Raw genomic sequence first — 25,208 nt, 5'->3', positions numbered from 1 at the left:
GCTGAAAATTAGAAGAACCACCAGAGAAATGAGGTTCTGGAACAGCGTTCCAGTAGGAGTAGTGGGGGCAAGCAACCTAAAATAGATCTTAATAAATTTATAAATGGGATTATATGATGGGTTTGCCTGCAATAGGAGACTGGATTCGATGACCAAGGAGGTCCTTTCCAGATCTGTGTTCTATGGATTCAAGGATGTAACAATCTGATTGTATTGTATACCCTATCACCAGTACAAGCATCCTTTAGCAAAACTTGACAATGTGATTAAAAATTCAATTGCTTGCTTTTTGGTTTCTGCAGCCATCTGTCTCCCACAATTCGGGACATCTGGGCTGCTCTCCTCTCTCTGCAGCTCACAGAGGCAGAGTTTTGTTGCTGCAAGGCCTGGCCAAACTCCCTCTGTTTCTGCGTGGTGACAGACTCTGTGCCTCTGCAGCAGCAGACGGTGATGGTTCTTTTGCTTCCGCTCTTCCGCCTCCTATTTTAACTTTTCTGCCTATTTTTTGGGGCAGTGGGGAGCAGCACTCTCCCTCCTTGACATTCCTCCTCCTTCCTGGGTCTGTCAACCTTTTGGGGGTTTAAGCCTCCCTGAGCCTGCCCTGCCGCATCTTCCTGCTAGCTCCTCTGCCCCTTACAGGCCTAGCAGAGCAGCCAAGAAAGCACCAGGTCAAAGCCAAGTGGTGCTCTATCTGAGGCAGCTTTGCCAGACCCAGCAGATGGTGAGGTGTGCGCAGCCTGCACCCAGCCTTTTGTCCCTAACTCTGTTAGATCCTGAGTTGGACAGGCAGGTGGGATCCCCTACCCACAGAGGCAGCTGCGACTCCAAATGGGAAAAATGGACTGGGAACCCCAGTGCAGAGCAGGGAGAGGCTCCAAAAGCAAGGAGGGCCCTGACCACTTGACTCATGGGATAAGTCCCATGGGACCCCTGCAGAACAAAGAGGGGAGGTTGCAGGGCCACAAATCTCCCTCCCCCTCCCCAGTCTTAAAATGGATCCTGAGTGCCCTGGGGAAAGAAGCAGGGTTTGTAATCAGCCTTCCAGCAGGGAGGGCTCTGACAATGAGTTCCCCCTCCCGGTCCCAGGGGAAGTGAGACAGTCCTCTCAAGAGGGCTCTAGGTCGTAAGGAAGGCAAGTCACAAAAGGCATCACCAAGCCACAGCAGAGCTCCTACACTCCCAAAGCACACTAAAAAGCTAAAAAGGGGAAAGAAAAGGCACACAAAAAAACAGAAGATAAGAATCCTCTGACTCCTTTTTCTCCTCCTCCTTCCCCTCCCCCACTGAGGAAGGTGAGCTATCTGGCTGTGATACCTGAGCATGCTCTTGAGAGTAAACCTCAGAGTAAATTCCTCCTCTCAAAATCCTCCCCTGAGGCTGCAATAGCCTTTCACTCCTCCTTCAAGGAAGTGATGAGGGATTAATGGAACAAGCCTGATAAGGGCAAGCATGTTAACAAGAGCAACCTCGGGCTCTATAACATTCAAGTATCAAAGGGCTCTATTGCTGAAATATCAAAGGGTGACATGCTGTAGCGACCCTCCCCAGGAATATGTTTATTCCTTAAGAGGGGGAGATCGATCCTAAGGAACCCATGGATAGAAAGATGAAGGCCACTCTCAAAAAGGGCTTTGAAGCCTCTTCTGTCAACCTCTGAGCATCCCTGGCAGCTACCTGCTTTGAAAGAGCATCTCCTTCCTGGCTAGAAGATCTCAAAGCCCTTAAAGACAGAAATCACCCTGACTTTGGCTCCACTTTAAAGAAATTCTCCCTAACAACAATGTTTATAGCTGACATCTCAATGGATGCAATGAGGTCCTCACCCCGAGCCATGGCTTCCAGCTCAGTAGCCAGGCACCCACTATGGCTCCAATCCTGGAAGGTGGATACTCACTGTAAGCAGGTTCTATGCTCAGCCAAGTTTACATGATCCCTCCTTTTTGGAAAAAAGTTGGTTATGATGATGGCTGACAGTGCAGCAAATCCAAACTGTCTCTCCTTTCACCACTAAGTGCCCTCAGGAGGTGATATAGCCCAGCCTTTACAGTCAGAGGTGCTTCTTTCACTCCTCATCCTCACAGAGGTAGCAGCAAAGGGACAATAGATTCCCCAGTGGAAAACAGTGGATTCAAAGTCTAGGGGGGTGGGTGGAAGTCCAAATGGAGCTCTACCCTCCTCCCAAAATGCACTTTATGACAAAGATCACATAGGCCTCCATCCAGAGTTGAAGTTAGGGCGCAGGATTTTCCATTTCCTAGAGGAATGGGTTGCATCAACTACAGACAAGTGCATCAGGAAAATAGTAAGCCAGGGATACTCCCTCGAGCTGTGGGCTCCACCCATTCCATTTTTCCTCCATTCACCCAGCTCCCATGATCCCAGAAAACACAATCTGATCCAGAACAAAATATTCCATCATCTGGATATGGGAGTGTCAAGGCTCCTTCCCCACTCTGAACTTTAGGGTACAGATGTGGGGGCCTGCATGAAAACTTCTAAGCTTAACTACCAGCTTAGACCTGGTCCGCTGCCACCGCTCCCAATGTGCTAATTCCCTTCCCTGGGTAGCCTTGAGAGACTCTTCACCAATTCCCTGGTGAATACAGATCCAAACCCCTTGGATCTTAAAACAAGGAGAAATTAACCATCCCCCCTCCTTTCTCCCACCAACTCCTGGTGGATCAAGATCCAACCCCCTTGGATCTAAAAACAAGGAAAAATCAATCAGGTTCTTAAAAAGAAGGCTTTTAATTAAAGAAAAAGGTAAAAATCATCTCTGTAAAATCAGGATGGAAAATAACTTTACAGGGTAATCAAACTTAAAGAGCCCAGAGGAACCCCCTCTAGCCTTAGGTTCAAAGTTACAGCAAACAGAGGTAAACACCCTAGTAAAAGGTACATTTACAAGTTGAGAAAACAAAGATAAAACTAACACGCCTTGCCTGGCTGTACTTACAAGTTTGAAATATGAGATACTTGTTCAGAAAGATTTGGAGAGCATGGATTGATGTCTGGTCCCTCTTAGTCCCAAGAGCGAACTCCCCCCAAAAACAAAGAGCACAAACAAAAACCTTCCCCCCACCAAGATTTGAAAGTATCTTGTCCCCTTATTGGTCCTTTGGGTCAGGTGTCAGCCAGGTTACCTGAGCTTCTTAACCCTTTACAGGTAAAAGGATTTTGGAGTCTCTGGCCAGGAGGGATTTTATAGTATTGTACACAGGAGGGCTGTTACCCTTTGCTTTATAGTTATGACAGGGAGTAAAAGAGAGAAGAAAGAAGAAGAAAGGTTATCTGGGTTCTGCTCCATCATCTTCATTGTACAGAAGTACGTGTATCGGAGCCATTCTTAACCTCAAAAGATCGACAAGTGGATGAAGAAAATGAAGGTTTGGATGTAGACCATGGCCTCTACGGTTTCATTCCTGACCCGGGGGGGAGTTCTTGATTTCAGTAGTTCTAGTGGACACATTTCCATATCCTCCTCAGACAGTGCCACTGCAAACGTCTGAGGTTTGCCTACAGCAGGAAATATTAGCAGTACCAAACATTCCCATTTAGCCTGTCCTCGACCCCAGAGTTGTTACAAAGATGGTGGTGGTGATAATAGCCAGACTCAGATTGCAGGGAACTGACCAGTAACCATGTCTGGATGACATCGTGATCAGAGCTCCATCACAGTCAGCAGCGCACAGGGCCACATCTTGGACATTGAATCTCCTTCAGGAGCATGGCTTCATCATCAGTGCCAAGAAAAGTTCCCTGGTTCCATCCAGGAATTTATTTTCTTGCTCCAGAGCCACAGGAGGCCCACCCTAGTACTATGCCTCCAACTCCTAGGACTTCTGTGTCCTGGATAGGATCACTGCATGGGCACAGTCACACATCAGATGTCTTCAAGCCTTCTTTCTGAAGGTGTGAGACCACGCCCTGTAAGGCATCAAAGATCAAGGACAGGTTCTGATAGTGGTCAACTCCTTATATTGGTGGTCAGCCCAAGACAATGTCCACAAAGGCATGCCCATTGCTCTTCCAGCTCCTTTAGTCCTCACAATCAACGCTCACTTGGAGACCCAAACAGCTCAGGGCCTGTGGAGCCAGGAGGAAAAGGCTCACAGGATAAACCATCTAGAGCTGAAAGTAGTCAAGTTAGCTCTGTGAAGGTTCCAGCCTACCCTGAAGGGGATCAGTGCCCTGTTTCAGTCAGACAGTACTACTATGGTTATATATTTAAACAACCCTGAATTCAGGACTATACGCAGAATCAATGGAAATAATGAGGTGGGCAGAACAGTGCCTTCTTTCCCTGAGACTGATTCACGTCAAAGGGGACCAGAACTAACAGACAGACTGGCTCAGCAGGCGCAGGGTCAAAACTCTGAGTGGTGCCTGAATCAGAAGGTTTTCGATCTCATAGTTCAGACTGTCAACCTCTCTCCAACCAGTCTGTTCTCGGATTGTACAAACACAAGGAGGCCAAAATACTTCACAATGGAGGCAGACCCCAGATCCATGGGAACAGATGCCTTATCGCACCGCTGGCTGCAGGGCCTACTCTATACATTTCCACCCTTTCAATTACTGGGGAAGGTGATCCTGAAAATAGAAAGAGGTAAATGGTAAATACTGGTAAATACTGATAACTCCTCACTGACTGAGGAGACCTTGGATCTCAGACCTAATGGAGCCCCAACTCCAGCTTCCATGGAGACCAGACATTCTCTCGCAAGGCCCTCTTCTTCATCCAGACCCAAAATGACTTCAACAGCCTGCCTATTGAGAGGGAAGCTCTAGCAAGTCTTGATCTATCTCCCAGTGTTATTAAGACATTGCATTCACCTAGGAGAGCACTAAAAGCATACTCCTCTGTCTGGCCCAGATTCAACAACTGGTGCCAAGAGCACAGTGCAAATCCCAGAAATCCAGGAATTCCAACCATTCTGGACTTCCTCCAAGAAAGCGTAGACCAAGGCCTTCAGCCCAGTACCATTGTGTGTCAGGTGTCTGCTTTTATTAGTGTGCTATTCACAGTTCCTCCAGCTCCCTGCAGACAATCCACAGCTAGCCAGACGCCTTCAAGCAGTTTGATTAGCTGGACCAGTTGTCAGGCCACTCTTCAAAAAACGGGACCTTTCTGTAGTTTTGTGGTCCATGGCAATCCATGCCTTCAAGCCTCTAACTTCAGTATTGGCCTTTTATTTATCCATTAAGACTTGTTTCTTAGTAGCTGTCAGTTACACCAGGAAAGTATCAGAGCTGGCAGCCTTATCTATACAGGAAAATTACTACGTGTTACATGAAAACAAGGTGGTGTTCAGGACCTTTCTTCCTAATGTAAAATCCTCCTTGCACATTTGCCAAGAGTTTGTGCTTCCTTTGTTCTGTCCAAAACCACAAAAGCCAACTAAAAAGGTGTGGCACCTTTGATTTCAAGAGAACATCTCAAGCATACAGAATCCATAAGAAGATTGGGCTCTCTATTCATGTCCTTCCACCTCAAATGCCAGGGACTCAGAACTTCCAAGTCCTCCATCACAAAGTGGATTAGACTGCGTAATGTGGAAGCCTACAGATCATCAGAGGTTCCTGTCCCAGAAGGGCTCAAGGTGCACTCCACGACATCCTTAACAACATCATGGGTGGAACAAACACCTGCATCCACTTTAGAAATTTGCAAAGCGCTCATTGGTCTACAGCTAACACCTTCATTAAGCGCTGCAAAGTGGAGTTTCTGTTTTCTGGAGAGGCCTCCTTTGCCAGGGAGGTGCTTCAGAAATGATATGGACTTTTGAGAGAGCTCGCAAAAAGTGGGGTACTTCTTTCCTATGATACTTGTTTCATAACTCACCCTGCATCTGTTCGCTACTCGCTACTTTCCAGACATCGAGAATTATGGGAGATGCTGAGTTTCAGAATGTAAAATTTCTTGGTGTTAATTTCCTTTCTGCTAGCAACATCTCCCAACCAGATCATGCAGCACCAAAAGGCTGATCTGCCTCTGTGAGCTGCAGAGCGAGGCGAGCAGCCCAGACATCCAGAATTGTGGGTGATGGTGCTAGCAAAAAGGAAATTATCAGTAAGAAATTGTCCATTCTCTCTCTATTTCTGGTTTTTTCCCTGCATTCTTCCCTCCATGCAGCTCTTACCCTATCTATCACAACAAAATATTGCATAGAGATTTCATGAGTTTTTGTGAAATATTAGGATCATCATTGATCCATGCTATGTTATTCTTCTCACATTGTGCTATTTAAAGTGAGATCATATTGAAATATGCTACTATGAAATGGAAAGTTCAAGATCAGTGTAAACTCTGTTTAGAATACTCAGAAAACAGCTATAATAATGCAGATTGTATAATGCAGCTTACTGTCAAGAGTTAGATATTTCTGTAAAAGTATATATGAATTCTGGGGAAATGGTTTTATCAGTTCTGTTTCTTGATTTTTAAATAAGCCTTTACAGTACTTATTTAGAACTATGTAGTAAGACTGAAATATAGACACACTAATGTAACATATGGGAAACAGTAATTTTCTGTGTATGTTCTGTATTTACAGGAAGGGCTGAGAATGCTTGTTTCAAGAGATCTAGATTGTACAAATACTATATACATCCAGTTTTCATTTAAATTTATAGCAAAAGGTAGGTTCACTCTTTATTTGTGTTTTTTTCAGTAGCTTTACTCATATATTATAACATTACAGAGAAGTATGTGGGTTTAAATTTACAAAATTAATTTAAATGGCCATTAGTTAATGCTAAATAACATTGAAACTTTTATGGGATTTTTTATCATGCTCATTTTAATACCAAATAGGTTCACCATACTTATTCTAACTAAGAAGAAACATCAAACTAATGATAGGTGTGCTGTTATCTTTACTCTTATTAAAGCTATCACCCCTTCTGTTCCTACTTCCTTTATCCAGGGGTTTATAACTTGGCCTTAAAATGAAATCCAAGCTCTAGCTCATTCTGTCATATGCAGTCTCAACCTAGAGATTTGTGCTGCCCAGAAACATGCCATTTGAGTACTCTCTACATGCATAAAAGAAAAATTATTATTTAAAGATTTTTGGAATATCATAGGTCCAAATTATTTGAAATGGTTTTTAGCAATTGATTAATTAATAAAATGATCTCTATACTGTATGATTTAGGGGATTGGTAACAAACTCCGGAGATTTCATGTGCTCTTTGATGATTTAAATCTAACCCAGCTTGACAGAGATCAAAAGTTCCCCCATCTGACTTCCAAGCATACATAATATAAATGAGCATAGGAATTATGTTTAATACAATGTGAAGAATAATCAGTGTTCACCAGAAATAACAAGCGCCAAACAATTTATCCAATATAGGTATGATCAAGCTGGTGATGCAGTCTGATCCTCATTTCCAAATTACCTGACCTTTTTTTTTTTTGTGCTTGTGTCATAACGTCATTATGAAAAGGAGGTATGTGGGTGTGGACCACAGGAGGTGCATGGGGCCCCAGTAACTTATGTGGAGCTCCACACAGGCACAGGGGTCCACTTGCACAGAGCTTGCATTCCTTCAATTCTTGTGCATGCAAAATTCCTATTAACTTAATGGGGAGTTACATGCAGCTAAGGGCTGCACAATTGCACCCAAGTTACTAGTTTCTTTGCCAAAGAACAAGGCCAAAATAGTTCGGAACCACAATGGTTATTTTTTAAACAAAAGTCTTAAGTCAATTTCTGTTTGGGCAATTTAAAAAAAAAATCCATGTGGATTCAGCTTGGATCCTTCCAGTCTGTCATTTAATAATATAATTGTCCTCTTGCTCCTATTATTAAACATCTTTATGAAAATAAGAGGATAACTATTATGACCATGCCCAAATAGCCCATGTTAAAAGCAAAATCTTGGCTGATGACTTCTTGTTTTTCAAAATTCCCCCTTCAAAAATAATAATAAAAAAAGATATGATCATTGCCAAGGTGCTTGAAAGTGCAGCTCAGTATACTTATCATTCCAATAAGCATGCATACTCAAAACATTATGGGTCAGATTCTGAAGCAGGGCTGTAGACTCCCTGTAAGATCTACTTTTGGAGCAAGGTGCTAGTCAGCATTAGTAAGAGTTTCAGAATCTGACCCTATGTTAATAACTAGGTATTACAGAGAGTTTTTTAGGCTTGGTAACATAGGACAGAAAGCCCAATAATAATGGGGGGGTTCAACATCCTCTTATTGACTGGGAACATGTCACCTCAGGGTGAGATGCAGAGATAACATTGCTAGACATTATTAATGACTGCTTCTTGGAGCAGTTTGTCCTGGAACACACAAGTGGAGAGGCACAGGATCTGGTCGAAGAGGTGAATATAGCAGACCCACTTGATAATAGTGACCACAATGTAATTAAATTTAACATCCTTGTAGGGGGGAAAATTCCAAAGAAACCCATCACTGTAGCATTTAAGTTGACATAAGGGGAACTACATAAAAATGAGGAGACTAGTAAAACAGAAATTAGAAGGAACAGTCCCAAAAGTGAAATGGCTACAAGCTGCATGGAAACTTTTTTAAAAAACTGTATGCATACTCCAAATAAAAAAACAAGTAAGAGGACCAAAAAAACTCCACCACCCTGTCTAAACAACAAAAGGCAGTTAGAGGCCCAAAAAATCTTTTTAAAATTGGAAGTCAAATCCTAATGAGGAAAATAGAAAGAAGCATAAACTCTGGCAAGTCAATTGTAAAAGTATAATTCGGCAGGCCAAAAAAGAATTTGAAAAGTAACTAGCAAAAGACACAAAAACTAAGTGCAAAATGTTTTGTAAGTACATCAGACACAGGAAGCCTGCCAAACAATCAGTGGGGCCACAGGACAATCAAGGTGCTAAGGAAGCACTCCAGGAAGACGATGCCCTTGCAGAGAGGCTGAATGAATTCTTTGCATCATCTTCATTGCAGAGAATGAGAGGGAGATTCCCACACCTGAGCCATTCTTTTTAGGTGACAGATCTGAGGAACTGTCCCAGATTGAGGTATCAAAAGAGGAGGTTTTGGAACAAATTGATAAATTAAACAGTAATTAGTCCCCAGCACCAGATGATATTCACCCAAGAGTTTTGCAGGACCTCAAATACAAAACTGCAGAACTATTAACTGTGGTATGTAACTTATCACCTAAATCAGCCTCTGTGCAAGATGACTGCTGATATCTAATGTAACACCAATTTTTTAAAAAGGCTCCAGAGGTAAGTCTAAATTTAGTACCAGGCAAATTGGTTGAATCTATAGTAAAGAACAGAATTATCAGACACATAGATGAACATGATATGTTGGGGAAGAGTCAACATGACTTTTGTAAAGGGAAATCATGCCTCACCAATTTGTTAGAATTCTTTGGGGAGTCAACAAACAGGTGGACAAGAATAATCCAGTGGATATAGTATATTTGGACTTTTAGAAAACCTTTGACAAGGTCCCTTACCAAAGACTCTTAAGCAAAGTAAGGATCGTAGGATAAGAGGGAAGGTCCTCTCATAGATCAGCATCAGGTTAAAAGAGGAAACAAAGGGTGGGAATAAATGGTCAATTTTCACAATAGAGAGAGGTAAATAGCAGGATCCTCAATTATCTGTACTGGGACTAGTGCTGTTCAACATATTCATAAATGATCTGGGAAAAGGGGTAAACAATGAGGTGGCATAGTTAGCAGATGATTCAAATGTATACAAGATAGTTAAGTACAAAAGCAGACTGTGAAGAGTTACAAAGAGATCTCACAAACCTGGGTGACTGGGCAACAAAATGGCAGATGAAATTCAGTGTTGATAAATGCAAAGTAATGCACATTTGAAAACATAATCCCAACTATACATACGAAATGGTGGGGTCTAAATTTACAGTTACCGCTCAAGAAAGATAGCTTGGAGACATCATGGATTCTTCTCTGACAACATCTCCTCAATGTGTAGCAGCAGTCAAAAAAGCTAACACAATGTTAGGAGCCATTAGGAAAGGGCTAGATAATAAGACAGAAAACATCATAATACCACTGTATAAATCCAGAGTATACCCACACCTTGAATACTGCATGCAGTTCTGGTCATGCCATCTCAAAAAACGTATATTAGAATTGGAAAAAGTACAGAGAAGGGCAACAAAAATTATTAGGGGTATGGAACAGCCTCCATTTGAGGAAAGATTTAAAAAACTAGAACTGCTCAACCTGGAGAAGAGATGACTGAGGAGAGATATGACAAAGGTCTATAAAATCATGAATGGTGTGGAAAAAGCGAATAAGGAAATGTTATTTACCCCTTTATATAACATAGGAACCAGAGGTCATGCAATGAAATTCACAGGCAGCAGGTTTGGAACAAACATAAGAAAGTACTTCTTCACACAACACACAGTCAACATGTGGAACTCATTGCCAGGGGATGTTGTGAAGGCCAAAACTATGACTTGGTTCAAAATAGAATTAGATAAGTTCCTAAAGGATAGATCCATCAATGGCTATTAGCCAAGATGGTCAGGGATACAGCCTGGTGCTCAGGGCCGGCTCCAGGGTTTTTGCCGCCCCAAGCGGCAGAAAGAAAAAAAAGAAAAAAAGGCGCGATCGTGATCGGCAGCATTTCAGTGGCGGCTCCACCACGCCGCTTTCTTCTTCGGCGGCACTTCAGCAGCAGGTCCTTCCCTCCAAGAAGGACCGAGGGACCTGCCGCCGAATTGCCGCCGAAGAGCCCGACGTGCCGCCCCTTCCCCTTGGCCGCCCCAAGCAGGGCCGGCTCCAGGCACCAGCTTAACAAGCAGGTGCTTGGGGCGGCCAAGGGAGAGGGGCGGCACCTGAGGCAATTCGGGAGCGGCAGGTCCCTCACTCCCTCTAGGAGCAAAGGACCTGCCGCTGAACTGCCGCCGCCGATCGCGGCTTTTTTTTTTTTTTTTCTAATTGCCGCTGCCGATCGCGATCGCGGCTTTTTTTTTTTTTTTTGCTTGGGGCGGCAGAAATGCTGGAGCCAGCCCTGGCCCCAAGCACCTGCTTGCTGAGCTGGTGCCTGGAGCCGGCCCTGCTGATGCTCTGGGTGTCTCTAAACCTCTGACTGTCAGAAGCTGAAACTGGAAGATAGCGGGTGGATCACTCAATAAATTGCCCTGTTCTGTTCACTACCTCTAAAACATCTGGTACTGGCCACTGTCAGGAGACAGGATACTGGGCTAGTTGAACCATTGGTCTGACCCATTATGGCCATTCTTACGTTCTTATGAAGGAAGGATGGTCTTGTGTTTAAGGGTCAGGTCTGGTAGTCAAGAGACTTGAGTTTTACTCTTGGTTCGGCCACAGAATTCCTGGCCTAGATTGAAGGTGCAAAGCATTATTATTTTTTCATTAAAACTTATAAGTAAATACGTACAGATCATTCAGTCAGTAAAACAACTCACATGAATAAAGTTGCTGACATGAGTGCTTGTAGAATTAGCTTGTAAATTCTTGAGGATGAGGACTGTCTGCCCAAAAGGTGTGGATGTTGTGGGTACTACTGTAACACAGGTGATAATACTAATAATTTGTGATACTATGATACTGTATTGTTATAATTTGTGATACTATAAACAAATATTGATTTACTGAAAAATGGTTGTTGTTTTGTAGGAAAGGAAATGGTTTGCCTGAAATAAAAAATGATAATGCTGAGATTCCTTTGGGTCTAAATAAATTAACTACAGTATTATTATGTATATCATTAATATTCATGCAAATGTAACCCTTACATCAGTAGGATTTTCCAGAGTCCCATCCAGTTAAATGCTTAGGAGGATGCATACGTACAGTATGTGTATTGCCTGCCAACACTTAAAATTGTTATAAAAAAAACAATGAGGCATAGTGTAAAAATCTGTAATAAAAGTATGAGTAGCCTAATTACATTTAAATATGAATATATGTTTATAAAGTAGTGTTTCTTGCAAATCAGATTATAATGAACGTAAATATATTCACTTTGCTGTAGGTACCCCAGAGAGGTCTCATTCCATTCTGCTACAATACTCCATCAACGGTGGCATCACTTGGCATCTAATAGATGAGTTTTACTTCACTCAAACTACTGATGTTCTCTTCATTAATGTTCCACTACCATACACTGCGCAAACCAATTCTACACGTTTCAGGCTCTGGCAACCTTACAACAATGGTAAAGATGTATTCCAAATACATGCTTACAGAGTTATATTTCTGAAGTTGTTTTGGCTAAATAATAATCAGGACTTTCAATCTTGTACAGTATTCTGTTGTAATTCTATACAGTTTGTTTAATACTCAAATTTCAAGTTTTTTGGACTTGATTTGCTAGACATTATAATACCATTACATTTGTACTTTTTATGCATGCAGTTTCCATATTACTGGTGGATGTTTTAAAATAAAAGTATGTACTTTAATATCACTGGGACTATTTGCATAAAATTAGCAGGATTTGGTCCTTAGGGGAGTTTAGAAATGTAATGTATAAAATTAAATTTTTTAAGGTCTGTCTCATTATTCTTAATGGGCCTGATTGTCATTTACACTAAGAACCCTTTACCTGACTCTGGCTATGTAGACAGGGTCATTGGTGTAAATGAGAATCAGGCCCTATATGCCCTAGAAGGCATTAAAAGCAGAATAAGAAAAATATACTTAGTGCATAATCTGCTGGTTAAAGTAGAAAGGTAAACTTCAAAGCAGTATATAAATCCAAAGGGATGTTGTCTGTTCCTACGGAGTTTAGGATATACATCTAATGAAGAAGAAATATCTTAGTGACCCCACAAAGGATTCATAGTGTGATGTTGACATCAAAGCACTGAAAAATTCTAGTGATAATTTAAACACAATAATACAACAATTGTTTTATTTCAGGTGGTTTGGTTTCTTGTTTATATACTTGGCTTTTTGTTGTTTCTAGCCAGGGCCGGCTCCAGGCACCAGGCAACCAAGCTGGTGCTTGGGGCGGCACCTGGAGGGGGGCGGCGCGGCGCTCGGGCCGCCGGGGAGAGCGGGGCCACAGCCGGGCTCGCCGCCCTCCCCCCCGGCGCTCTGGCCGCCCTCCCCCCGCGCCCTCCCCCGGCTGCCGGGGGGAGAGCGGCGAGCCCCTGCCGGGGCTCTCCGCCCTGCGCTCTGGCCGCCGGGGGGAGAGCCGAGCCCCCGCCGGGGCTCGCCGCCCTGCCCCCGCCGGGGCTCGCCGCCCTGCCCCCAGCGCTCTGGCCGCGGGGGGAGGGAGGGGGAGAGCCGAGCCCCCGCCGGGGCTCGCCGCCCTCCTCCCAGGGCTCCGGCCGCCCTCCCCTCCGGCCGCCCTCCCCCCGGCGGGAGAGGGGGGGGGCGGCCGGAGGCTTTTTTGCCTGGGGCGGCAAAAAAGCCAGAGCCGGCCCTGTTTCTAGCTCACCATTGGTTGGCTTAACTATCTAAAAGCCAATTCAGACCAAGTCCTAATAGTCCTCCCCCAGTTCATCTTTCTGGTGGACTTCCCGCAAATGTTTAATGACATCCTCCCTTTCAGACAGTATCCTTAAATAGGAAACATCCTAGAGAGAAGGCCCTGCAGCCTCCTCTCTGATAACATGAAGCTCACTTTGTGGATTATCTAGAAAGAGGCAATTGTGCAGAAGAGCCATCCTACCCAGCTCAAAAGCATGGGAATGTATACAGCAAGCAACCAAAAAAGTAGGCCATACTTACAGAATGGGGGACTCTATCCTGGGAAGCAGTGACTCTGAAAAAGATTTGGGGGTCATGATGGATAATCAGTTGAACACAAGCTTCCAGTGCAACATGATGGCCTAAAGGCTAATTCAGTCCTTGGATGCATAAATGGGAATTTCAAGTAGGAGTAGAGACATTATTTTTCCTCTGTATTTGCCAAGGGCATGACTGATGCTGGAATACTGTGTTCGGTTGTGCTGTCCATGGTTCAAGAAGGATGCTGATAAATTGGAGAGGGTTCAGAAAAGAGCACAAGAATGATTAGATTAGAAAACATGCCTTAAAGTAACAGTGGCAAGGAACTCAATTTATTTAGTTTAACAAAGAGAAGGTTAAGAGGTGACTTGATTATATCTGTAAGTACCTGCATCAGGAACAAATATTTAATAATGGGCTCTTCAATCTAGCAGAGAAAGGTATAATGCAATCCAACGGCTGGAAGTTGAAGCTAGACAAATTCAGACTAGAAATAAGGCATACATTTTTAACAGTGAGAGTAATTAACCAGTGGAACAATTTATCAAAGGTTGTGGTGTTTTAAATCAAGATTGGGTGTTTTTTGTAAAAGATATGCTCTAGGAATTCTTTTGGGGAATTTCTGTGGTCTGTGTTATACAGGAGGTCACATTAGATGATCACAATGATACCCCCCAGTCTAACCCTAACCCTAAGGCTGCAAGTCTTTCATGGGGTCACTGAAGTCATGGATTTATGACTTTTGCAGCTGCAGCACTGGTGCGGCTGACCCCAGGGCCCAGGCATCTGGTCCTGGTCGCTGCCCTGGAGCAGCAGTCTGGGAGCAGCAGTGGCGCCACAGGCTGCCTCCCCACCCCAGCCACAGTGGCAGCAGCACCCTGGGCCACCCTCCCCCCACTCCCCCAGCAGCAGCAGCAGTGGGACCCTGGGCCACCCCCTGCCTGGAGCAGCAGCGGTGGCGGTGGGGCCTTGGGCCGCCCCTCCACCCAGGAGCAGCGGCTGGGCCCCAGGCCGCCCCCCTCCTCAGAAGCAGTGGCGAGGTCCCTGGCTGCCCCCTCCCAGGAGCAGCAGTGACCGCCAGAGTATACCCCCCCCCCAAGAGCAGCAACATCCACTAGAGCACCCCCCCCCCTTCCTCAGCATCTAAGATTTAGTTGGGGTATTTTTAGTAAAAGTCATGGACAGGTCACTGGCCAGGACTTTTTGTTTATTGACCGTGACCTGTCCATGAGTTTTACTAAAAATACCCGTGACTAAGTCATAGCCTTAATCATAACCTTTGTGACATATCTGAGTTCCACCGCTTATTTGGGAGTCTGGAGACTGCCACCAAAGTTTTCTTTCTCTCAAATGTGTGTTTATCTCACTAGGACTGAAGAGGTCTTAGTTGGCCCAGGGAGATTATTCAGTTCAAGTCACTTGTGACCCATCCATAAATTATACCGTTTAATCATCAGTTCTGACTTTTTGGACAATTAGCTCAATGAATTTTTTATTATAGCTTACTTTGCAAAGTAAATATGACTTTATTGAAAGATACTTGCAAAACCGTTTTTCACACTTCAGTTGGTCATTACTTTTGTGCAGGTTTCTTATTTTGGAAGAATACTCTATGCTTACAGGCAGATAGGGCCAGATTGTGGTGCCCTGATGCACCCTGATGAATACTTTATCATGCATATGGCCCAGTGAAGTCAGTGGGACAGACTACTCATGAAAGCAGCTGTTCACCAATGCAGTGAGACTTTTGCACTCTAACCCATTGTTATTTGTTCTCACTCTCTTCTGTAAGAGTTAACACAATACATTCTCCCTTTCTTCTTAGGCAAGAAAGAAGAAATCTGGATTATAGATAACTTCATTATTAATGGAAACAACCTAAAGAATTCTGTTATACTTCTGGATACGTTTGACTTTGGACCTAAAGAGGATAACTGGCTTTTCTACCCTGGTGGTAATATTGGGCTTTATTGTCCATATTCATCAAAGGGAGCCCCGTACGTATTAAAAGAATCCACCTCTCAGAAATAAATTATAAATAGCCATCAAATAAATCAGACCTAAAATACCTCATTCCTTTTTGTGGTAGGGAGGAAGATTCTGCTATGGTATTTGTTTCAAATGAAGTTGGAGAACATTCCATTACAACAAGGGAATTGAATGTGAATGAGAACACCATAATCCAATTTGAGGTACTTATCCCCACAATGTAACCTTTCTGTTTTCTTACATGGGGAGTTTTAATCTTTCTTGATCTCATTTTGGTATTTTGTTTCCTCTGTGGTGTTTGCCCAAATATAGAGAGCTGTATAATTTCCCATAATTGTAAACTGTTTTATATGGTTTAACAGCTGCTAGCCATTCTTGTTGTGGATGTGGCTAGAAGGCTTTTATCATATAGCTATGGAAAATGTCTCTCTCCAGTTTTTCTCTGTTTTCTTGCAATTCTTTTAACTACTTCTACGTATATATTTATACTAAATGGTATAAATTAGTAGTGGGCAACCTGTAGCCCACGGGCCACACGTGGCCCGTCAGGGTAATCTGCTGGCAGGCCACAAGGCAGTTTGTTTACATTGACCATTCTCAGGCACGGGTGCCCGCAGCTCCCAGTGGCCGCGGTTTGTTGTTCCTGGCCAATGAGAACTGCGGGAAGCTATATAATACAATATAATAGGTATATAGCATTTAGTTAAGTCATAGCACATTCCATCATTCCATCGTTGGGGGGAGGGATAGCTCAGTGGTTTGAGCATTGGCTTGCTAAGCCCAGGGTTGTGAGTTCAATTCTTGAGGGGGCCACCTAGGAATCTGGGGCAAAATCAGTACTTGGTCCTGCTAGTGAAGGCAGGGGGCTGGACTTGATGACCTTTCAAGGTCCCTTCCAGTTCTATGAGATAGCTATTAAACAACAAATGATTTTGGATTATAAACTGTTGCTGAAATGATATTTAGAGTATTCTAAGAAAATTAAATTTGGTTGTGTACTAATGCACATTTCAATTTGTCATGCAAGTACTTAATAAAATATGGAACACAAATTGTTTTCTGTTTTAAGAAATGGATTGAAAGCCTGTACAACAAAAAAATGAGTTCACATTAAGATACTGCAAGTCTTCAGAGTGTTAACCTCAAAAGTCCTACATGCATATTTTGGATCTGGTACAGGCATTGTATGAAAAAAGTTAAATGCCTTCAGCTAAGGTTTTTGAGGACATTAGTATAAATGAAGCTATTATACATAATGCAGTAAAGTTTCAGTCTGTGTCTCAAGAGTACAAGAACTAGATCTGGTCAAGCATTTCTCTTAATTTCCAGATGGGTGGATTCTCTAGTTATAATAGGTTGACAAGACTCATGTGCACTGTGGAGCAACAAGGGAAGCTTTATCTTATATGGTGTGTTTTCAACATTTATACATAGTGCTGTATGTCACTGGCTTTTGGAAATAATTTGTTTTAAGTTAAGGATCAGTACATTAGAAATAAAACTACTATCCCTAAAAACATAAGTGGAAACAAACTATTTAAATGGTTTTCATCTGTGCTTTGTATTTTGTCTGTAACATGAGTTTTTACTTACGATATGGTAAATACAACACAATATATTTTACTCTTGAGGGCTTCCTCATCCTACAAGTGTACTAACAACCCTGGTTCCATCCAGTCTATTATGTCTTTATACAGGGCCGGCTCCAGGCACCAGCCGAGCAAGCTGGTGGTTGGGGCGGCAGATTGAACGAGGCGGCATTCCGCCCAATCCTAGGGCGGCACGGCCGCTTTTGTTGTTGTTGTTGTTCCGCTCTGGCCGCCCTGTAGGGGGCGGCGGCGCGGAGGAGGGGAGCGCCCTGCAGCAAGCCCGGCAGGGCAGTCCTCGTCCTTCCCTCCCCGCCGACCGGAGCGGAGCCCTCCCGGCAGGCAGCGTGGCGCGGCGGGAGGGGCCACGTGGTAGCGCCTCGCTGTAGCCCTGGCCGCCCCCCTTCTCTCTCTCTCCCGCCCGCTCCCTCCCCCTATCCCTCCCCCTGCTAGCCAGTCCCCCTGCACCTGCGCAGGGTTTTTTGTTTTTTTTTGCTTTGCCGTTCTGGCCGCCCAGTTTTTGTTGTTTTTTTTTTGGTTGCTAGGGGCGGCCAAAAAGCCAGAGCCGGCCCTGTCTTTATAATGGGGGGAGGGATAGCTCAGTGGTTTGAGCATTGGCCTGCTAAACCCAGGGTTGTGAGTTCAATCCTTGAGGGGGCCACTTAGGGATCTGGGGCAAAATTAGTACTCAGTCTTGCTAGTGAAGGCAGGGGGCTGGACTCGATGACCTTTCAAGGTCCCTTCCAGTTCTAGGAGATAGGATATCTCCATTAATTTAAAATTTAATTTATAACTGTCACCATGGCATAAAAGATTTCAAACTGCAAGCATATTTTTGTACAAACACATGGGAGGCAGGAAATCAGATTATTTTACGTTATGGGCATGCCAAAATATGTCTTAGGGTTTGTCTACACAGGGACACTTAGGAAGATTAATCTGAATTAAAATTCACTCCCAAAAAGTGAATTAAACAAAACCACATTAAAGCCACTTTAATTCTGAATGAGAGCATCCACACAAGGGTTTAATACGGTTAAACTAATCCACTTTAAAGTCACACCTTTACTTAATTCAGATTAATTTTCCTAAGTGTCCTATGTAGACAAGCCCTTAAGGTTTCAGATGTTTCACAAAACTATACATTACAATTTTTCAGGATATTAGTAGGACTGCTGATTATATACAATTTCTACTGTTCACTATGTCAGCGGGATCTCACAAGAACAGCATGAGAGATTCTGGCACTGCCAGACTCAAATTACATCTCTGGTTTGGCCTCAAATCCAAACCCTGCCCTATCTGTAGGTGTTTTGGACACTTCCTCCTAGGCCCCACTGTTTTATATAAGCAAAAAAGAGAATACAGACTCTGAACAAAAGACTCGAATGATATAGTAAATACCTTTAGGGATAATTCCTATAGTATAAATCTGTTCCGATAGTATAATTCCCTGGGACTACGAGAGTAAAGAGAACCACAGTTAGGTTAAGGATCATTTAATCAACAATGAATGTTTGCATCTTATGTTCGTTTTATTATCATTTCTATTTTTTTTTAATTCATATTTCTCTGCTGTTGTGTCAGGTGCATTCTCTAAGTACTGCCAGAGATGTTGCAAATTACTACAGCCATACTGCTAGGGACAGCAGGTCTATTGTTTTTGCTTTTGCTTACTCAGAAACATGTTTTTGCCCTTGTAGAAATATTTAATGCATCTAATTAATTTTTTATTAGTAGTAGCAGTTGAATTTTTTAAGATAGCCTGGACTGTGGCATGCCCTTCGATAGGTGGATGGTAGGGGAATGCACAAGAAACTTTCACCTTTTGTACACCCCACAGAAGGGCAATCTCTGCCCTGAGGAGTTGGGACCACACACACACACAAGCATACAGAGTATTAAGAGAAGGAGCAGGCTACAATATCTTAGAACATTGTACAGCCTGCAACGTGCCCCAGCACACTGGGCTGCTTAAGGAGGGATTATATCTCCCTGAGATGCAATCCCTCCTTGAGCTCCCCCTGGGCAATGAAGCCCTGCACCACACAAAATGCGGGTCAGCAGCTAAATGCCACATTTTGGCCCTGTGTAATCTTTGTGATTTTATTTTTCTACTCTAGATCAATATTGGCTGCACCACTGATAGCTCATCTGCAGACCCAGTGAAACTTGAATTCTCACGAGATCTAGGGGCAACCTGGCACCTGCTTCTTCCACTGTGCTACAGTAGTAGCAGCTATCTCAGCTCCTTATGCTCCACTGAGCATCATCCAAGCAGCACTTACTATGCTGGTACAGCTCAGGGCTGGAGAAGAGAGGTCATCCACTTTGGAAAACTGCACCTGTGTGGGTAAGTGTCTGGCTTCTAGTTCTAATAAGGTTTTTTCTGTATTTGAATTTGCTTTATTGAAACAGTAACCATCTTATAGAGGAAATGGAGATGTTATGTCTCACCCTGAGTCACGGTTCTTTCCCTAGCTCACCCTTTTCTCCAAGTGTAAAGTAAAGTGTGCCAGCTCTTCATCTGGCACAGATTACTTCTGCCACTATGCTGGTTCAGATCTCGTGGTTGGCATGTTGCACAGGGAGCAAAACTTCCACTATAGCTGCTGCCTGCCCTTCTCTGCCCACTTATGCAAGGTGGGGTGGGGGAAGTAGCACCCTTGTGAAGCCTACTGTCCCTCCTGTTACTCCTGGGGGAATTCTGTGCCAAAAAATTAAAAATTCTGCACACAGTATTTTAAAATTCTGCAAAATTCTGCATATTTTATTTGTCAAAATAACTCAATATAATCATGCCAGTTTCAATTATTTTGGTAGTTTATTTCAAAATACCTGTCAGCTAGTATGTCTGTAACAATACAGACAACAAAAGAATTTCCCCCCAGGAACAGAGAGTTAAAGAAACCCCTATGATAACCCAGTTCCTGTTTCTTTGTTATGCTTTTGTTGGGCGCCTCTGTCTGGGTATGTTACAGGCCAGCTGGGCACATCTTGGGTGAAAACTCTGCCTCTCTGGTCTGAGACACCCATACCCCCTCCTCCCCCCCAGAGACCAGCCATGGGGCGCCCCCAGCCCAGACATCCACACCCCCTACCTCCCAGAGCCCAGGAATCCAGAAAATTGGAATCTCCTTTCTTAGAGGTTTTTAAGGTCAAGCTTGACAAAGCCCTGGCTGGGATGATTTAGTTGGGGATTGGTCCTGCTTTGAGCAGGGGGTTGGACTAGATGACCTCCTGAGGTCCCTTCCATCCCTAATATTCTATGATTCTGTGAAAAAGAAACAGCCTGATGCTGGGTCCCGGGCTTGTACAGCGTTTCCTGCAGTGCATGCTGCCTCCTTCCTTCAGGATGAGCTGGGAACCGCAGCTGCCCGGAATCCTCCAGCTCCCACTCCTCTTCCTTCCCCCCTCCCCGCTCCGACAGTGTCCTGTATTTGCGAGCTGTAGAGATGGGTTCTGTTGGGTCCTGCAACCCCTAGTTGTGGCCAGCAACTCTGCAGCACCAATTCAGCCGGGGAAAATTAAATTCTGCTCAGAACATTAATACTGCACAAATTCTGCATTGTGCAGTGGTGCAGAATTCCTCCAGGAGCGTCCTGTTCACAAACCATCAATCCACGTAACTCATGCTGGAGGTAGGGATCTTACATCCTCAGTCACCCATCATCCAGATAATAAGTCCCATATTTTGTCTTGAACAATGGCTAATGCTTGGATACTTCACAGGAGTATGTAAATGCTCAATAATATAACTAACTGTACATTACTGCACTCTTGAAGGAAGTGTCCCTTTGGTCCCAGCCAGTTATCATTTTATGCCTTGAAGCATAAAGATTGATAGTCCCTGGAATTATGGCCCAGATACTGTAGTATACCTGCAGATGCTTTTCTTATTCATCTACGTGTCTGATTCTATTTTAAAGTTTACTAAGGTATTTGTGATTCACTTATATTGGGAACATTGCTACAGACAAAAGGAGTCTGCATAGTAAAGTCAGTGTTAAATGGCCTACATCTTTTTAGGTGCAGGGCTTTCTCAATGCTCCTACTGTGGATTTGTATGGCAAAGGGAGGTCTGCTGTAATTCACCTAGAGCATTCTTGCATAAAGCTTGAAATGAGCATTTCCTCAGAAGATACAGAGTATAGTGAAACTAAGCCTTACAATCAGTTAATCAAAGAACTTGTTGTAGTTCCTATTTCAGGACAAGTGAAATAGTCATAAATATCTAGCAAAGAAAGGTAATTTCTGTTCATAGGATTTTTATTACATATTATTTTAAATGTAAAACAGTATAGTCTCCTTTGTCAGAGAAACCTCCAACTATTATTCTCAATCCAGTTCACCAAAAGGAGACCTTCTCAGTTCTCACCATGGATTAAATTGTGACCTGTATATGAATGAAAATAAACTGTATAACTGCAGGCTTGTATTTCTGGATCTGCTGTGGGTAATGGCCATCCCATTAAACAAGTGACCTCATTGTGGCGCTGGAATTAGGAGAGTCCTATCCTATGTAATATAATAAAATAGAATCGATTTTGAAAAACATTGATGTATAGTAATTAAACAAAATGTTTAATTTTTAGGCATGAGCATTCAGTTTTTATGACTAACACATGAAGCACAGAAAAGCAGCTCATCTGTCCCAGATTTGCCTGACTCTTTCCCCAAGCTCTGATCCCTCCTTTCCAACCAGAGATCTGAACATACACATTCCCAGGTCATTTGCCCTCCCACAAACCTGCCAAATAGATCCCACCTGACCCCTCCCTTTCTGGGTCTCTCTTTCTCATTTTCCTGCCCTCCAGGCTGATGGCCAGTCCAGGTTCCTGTCAGTTCCTTTCCCAAGCCAGTAGGCATGCACCTCATCTCGAATAGTTGGGTCATAAATCTGCAGCAAGAAAATGGGTTTCATGGGGAGTAGTGCATGTTGTGAATTTCTGTCACCAAGGAGGTGAGATGGGATTTGCTCCAGGCAGAATCCCAACCTGCCAGATTCCAGATACCTTCCTAAAGTTCTGGACTAGCTCCCCCCGATTGACCCACCTGTTTTACTCTAAAACAGACATTCTCTCATCCACCTGCACTTTCTAGAGGTTAAACCAATATTAAAACAATTTAAAGACATTTTTAGTTTCTTACGTTAGGCTCCCTCTGTCAGAAATTAATGTGCTTCCTCAGCAGATGGGCACCTCTAGCAGTAAACTAAGAATAGCCAGTTGCAGTTGCATACTCTGGGTGAAATCCGGGCCCCAGCGAAGTGAATGGGAAAACTCCCATTGACTTCAGTGGGGCCAGAATTTCACCCTCTGTTTCAAACATATGTCACATTTTATTCATAGTGAGAAGTATTCCTGGTCATTTTGAATTTTCATGTTGGTGGGTTGAGCATAATGGATGGAATTTTCATTTTAAAAATCAGTCTATAAAACACTCCCTGGACACTCTGTGGTTGTGTCTCAGAAAATAACTGAGGAGGCAATAAAGTCAATTCATTTTACTGACTACAGGAGGAATGATTATTGGCACCCTTTCTATGAATCAGTTGTTGGTAATTTCACCATCAACCAGCCATCTACTATTCTCTGAGTCACTCCCCAAAATTGCTATTAAATGGCAAATAAAAGCCAAAGTACCTGTGCACCAGACATGTACTACTGTTTATGCAGCTGATTCAGCAGCTGAATTTAGAAATAGTTTAGAAGGGTATATATTAAAGAAAGTCCACAACATAGTTAAATGCTTCTTCCTTATCATACTTCTTCTGTTTTCTCTCTCCTTTTCAAGGTTTTCTCATTTTTGAGGGAAGGGGCGGGGCGTGATTTTAAATTATTCTCTGCAGAGCAGTTTTCTGCTTGTTTAATTTGTTCCCTCTCCTTCCCTTGGTCTGTTATTATTTATATGCAGCACAGATGTGCATAGCACTTAGAAGACAAATTAAAAATGACAGGTCCACACCCCCAAGGAGTTTACAATTTAAATTAACATCTTGCAACATGCTTTTTTTTTTTTTTTTTTAGGATTAAATAGTATAAAGCCAAGTTGACTATCTGTTGACATGTCATATCATTTATTCTTTCCATCTAATTTAGGGCAAGATTATGCCACCTTTATCCCATAACTAGTCTCATTGAAATCAGTGTGACTAATTGTGAAGTAAGATACTGTCCAACATGAGCAAGGGTGGTACAATCTGGTCCTAAATCTGTAAATTAAAGGTAAAGGAAAACCATCCAAGTCCAGCCCCTCACCCCCCAAAAAATTGGTGGTCTGAGGGATGATTTTAGTCCATAACTAAGTTTTTAAAGTAATGTAACTGGTGGATCAAGCCCTTCTGTTTTCCTGTAAATATATTTGTGTTGACTGAGTAGCGGGATTTATTGGATATTGAAGGTAGTGACTATATCTTTCCATTTTTAGGACAAACTTAGTAAGAATATTAATTCTAGCAAAAAGCACATTGTAGTTTCATATGCAACTAATTATTGTTTGACCTGGATATACTATGTACCTGTTTCAGATCAGTAAGATTCAGATGGTACCAGGGATTTTATCCTGCTGGGTCCCAACCCGTGACTTGGGCCATTGATAATGTATACATTGGCCCACAATGTGAAGAGATGTGTAATGGGCATGGCAGCTGTCTCAATGGAACTAAGTGTATCTGTGATCCAGGGTATTCTGGGCCAACCTGTAAAATAAGCACCATGAATTCAGACTTTCTCAAGGACGATTTTGAAGGTATTTCTTTTTTATATGAACTCTTCATAGTGATTTTTAGCTACCATCCTTCATAGAACCTATGGTTAAAGAGATCAGACTTCTTACAGCCAAATCCTGCTGACCTTCCTCATGCATAGGGTGACCAGATGCAGGGCCGGCTCCAGCGTTTTTGCCGCCCCAAGTGGTGGGGGAGGGGGGGGGAAAGGCTCGATCGGCGGCACTTCGGCGGCAGCTCTACTGCCGCCGCTTCATTCTTCGGCGGCAATTCAGCAGCAGGTCCTTCCTCCGAGAGGGACTGAGGGACCCGCCGCCGAAGAGCCAGACATGCCGCCCCTTTCCGTTGGCCGCCCCAAGCACCTGCTTGCTGCGCTGGTGCCTGGAGCCGGCCCTGACCAGATGTCCTGATTTTATAGGGACAGTCCCAATATTTGGGGCTTTTTTTTATATGGGCTCCTATTATCCCCCACCCCTGTCCCGATTTTTCACACTTGCTATCTGGTCACCCTACTCATGCATGTTAGTCCCAATTACATCAGTGTGACTGTTCACATGAGTGAAGTGATCAGGATTTGAGCCTTAAACAATATTAATGATCATTTGATGATTCCTACAGTATTTATCTAGACACCTTTTTCTATTTACTGACCTACGACGGAAACATACATTCTGCACCAGAATGGATGCATGAGTCTATGATTCCAAAACTCTACATCTAGAGAAGCACTTCATTTTATCATAGTAATGAGCACATGGAATTTCTGGCAAGGAATAGCTCTTAAGTTAAATCACTGAAAGTTGTGAATAAATTAATAATTTGTCTGGTTTTGAAGTAATTTTACTTTTAGTTCATCCTCTGATAAATAGAATAATAGAGAATGGGATGAACAGTATGCCTACTGCCAGGGCCGGCTCCAGGCACCAGCTTAACAAGCAAGTGCTTGGGGCGGCCAAGGGAGAGGGGCAGCACCTGCGGCAATTCGGGGGCGGCAGGTCCCTCACTCCCTCTAGGAGCGAAGGACCTGCCGCTGAACTGCTGCCGCCGATCTGCTGCCGCCGATCGCGGCTTTTTTTTTTTTTTTTTTTTCCCCCAATTGTCGCCGCCGATCGCGATCGCGGCTTTTTTTTTTTTTTGCTTGGGGGCGGCAGAAATGCTGGAGCCGACGCTGCCTACTGCAGAGGATTGGTCTGCCGCACAGGAATCTGAAG

The 25,208-nt window shown here is 43.4% G+C and overlaps 1 protein-coding gene across 3 annotated transcripts in view; it reads left to right on the top strand.

Annotated features, from left to right (window-relative positions):
• Positions 1-25,208, top strand: part of RELN (reelin) — a 469,941-nt gene that overhangs the window by 391,409 nt on the left and 53,324 nt on the right. For all 3 annotated transcript variants that reach the window (XM_065399319.1, XM_065399303.1, XM_065399311.1), the window contains 6 exons: positions 6,558-6,642; positions 11,990-12,172; positions 15,521-15,692; positions 15,785-15,887; positions 19,394-19,623; positions 23,800-24,020. In XM_065399319.1, the coding sequence (XP_065255391.1) occupies positions 6,558-6,642; positions 11,990-12,172; positions 15,521-15,692; positions 15,785-15,887; positions 19,394-19,623; positions 23,800-24,020 (994 nt within the window). The remainder of the gene's footprint in view (positions 1-6,557; positions 6,643-11,989; positions 12,173-15,520; positions 15,693-15,784; positions 15,888-19,393; positions 19,624-23,799; positions 24,021-25,208) is intronic.

The sequence above is a fragment of the Emys orbicularis genome, chromosome 1 (assembly GCF_028017835.1).
Source record: "Emys orbicularis isolate rEmyOrb1 chromosome 1, rEmyOrb1.hap1, whole genome shotgun sequence".
In the NCBI taxonomy this organism is placed as follows: Eukaryota; Metazoa; Chordata; order Testudines; family Emydidae; genus Emys; species Emys orbicularis.
The sequence above is the reverse complement of the archived record's forward strand: the minus strand, read 5'-3'. Positions and strand labels throughout refer to the sequence as shown.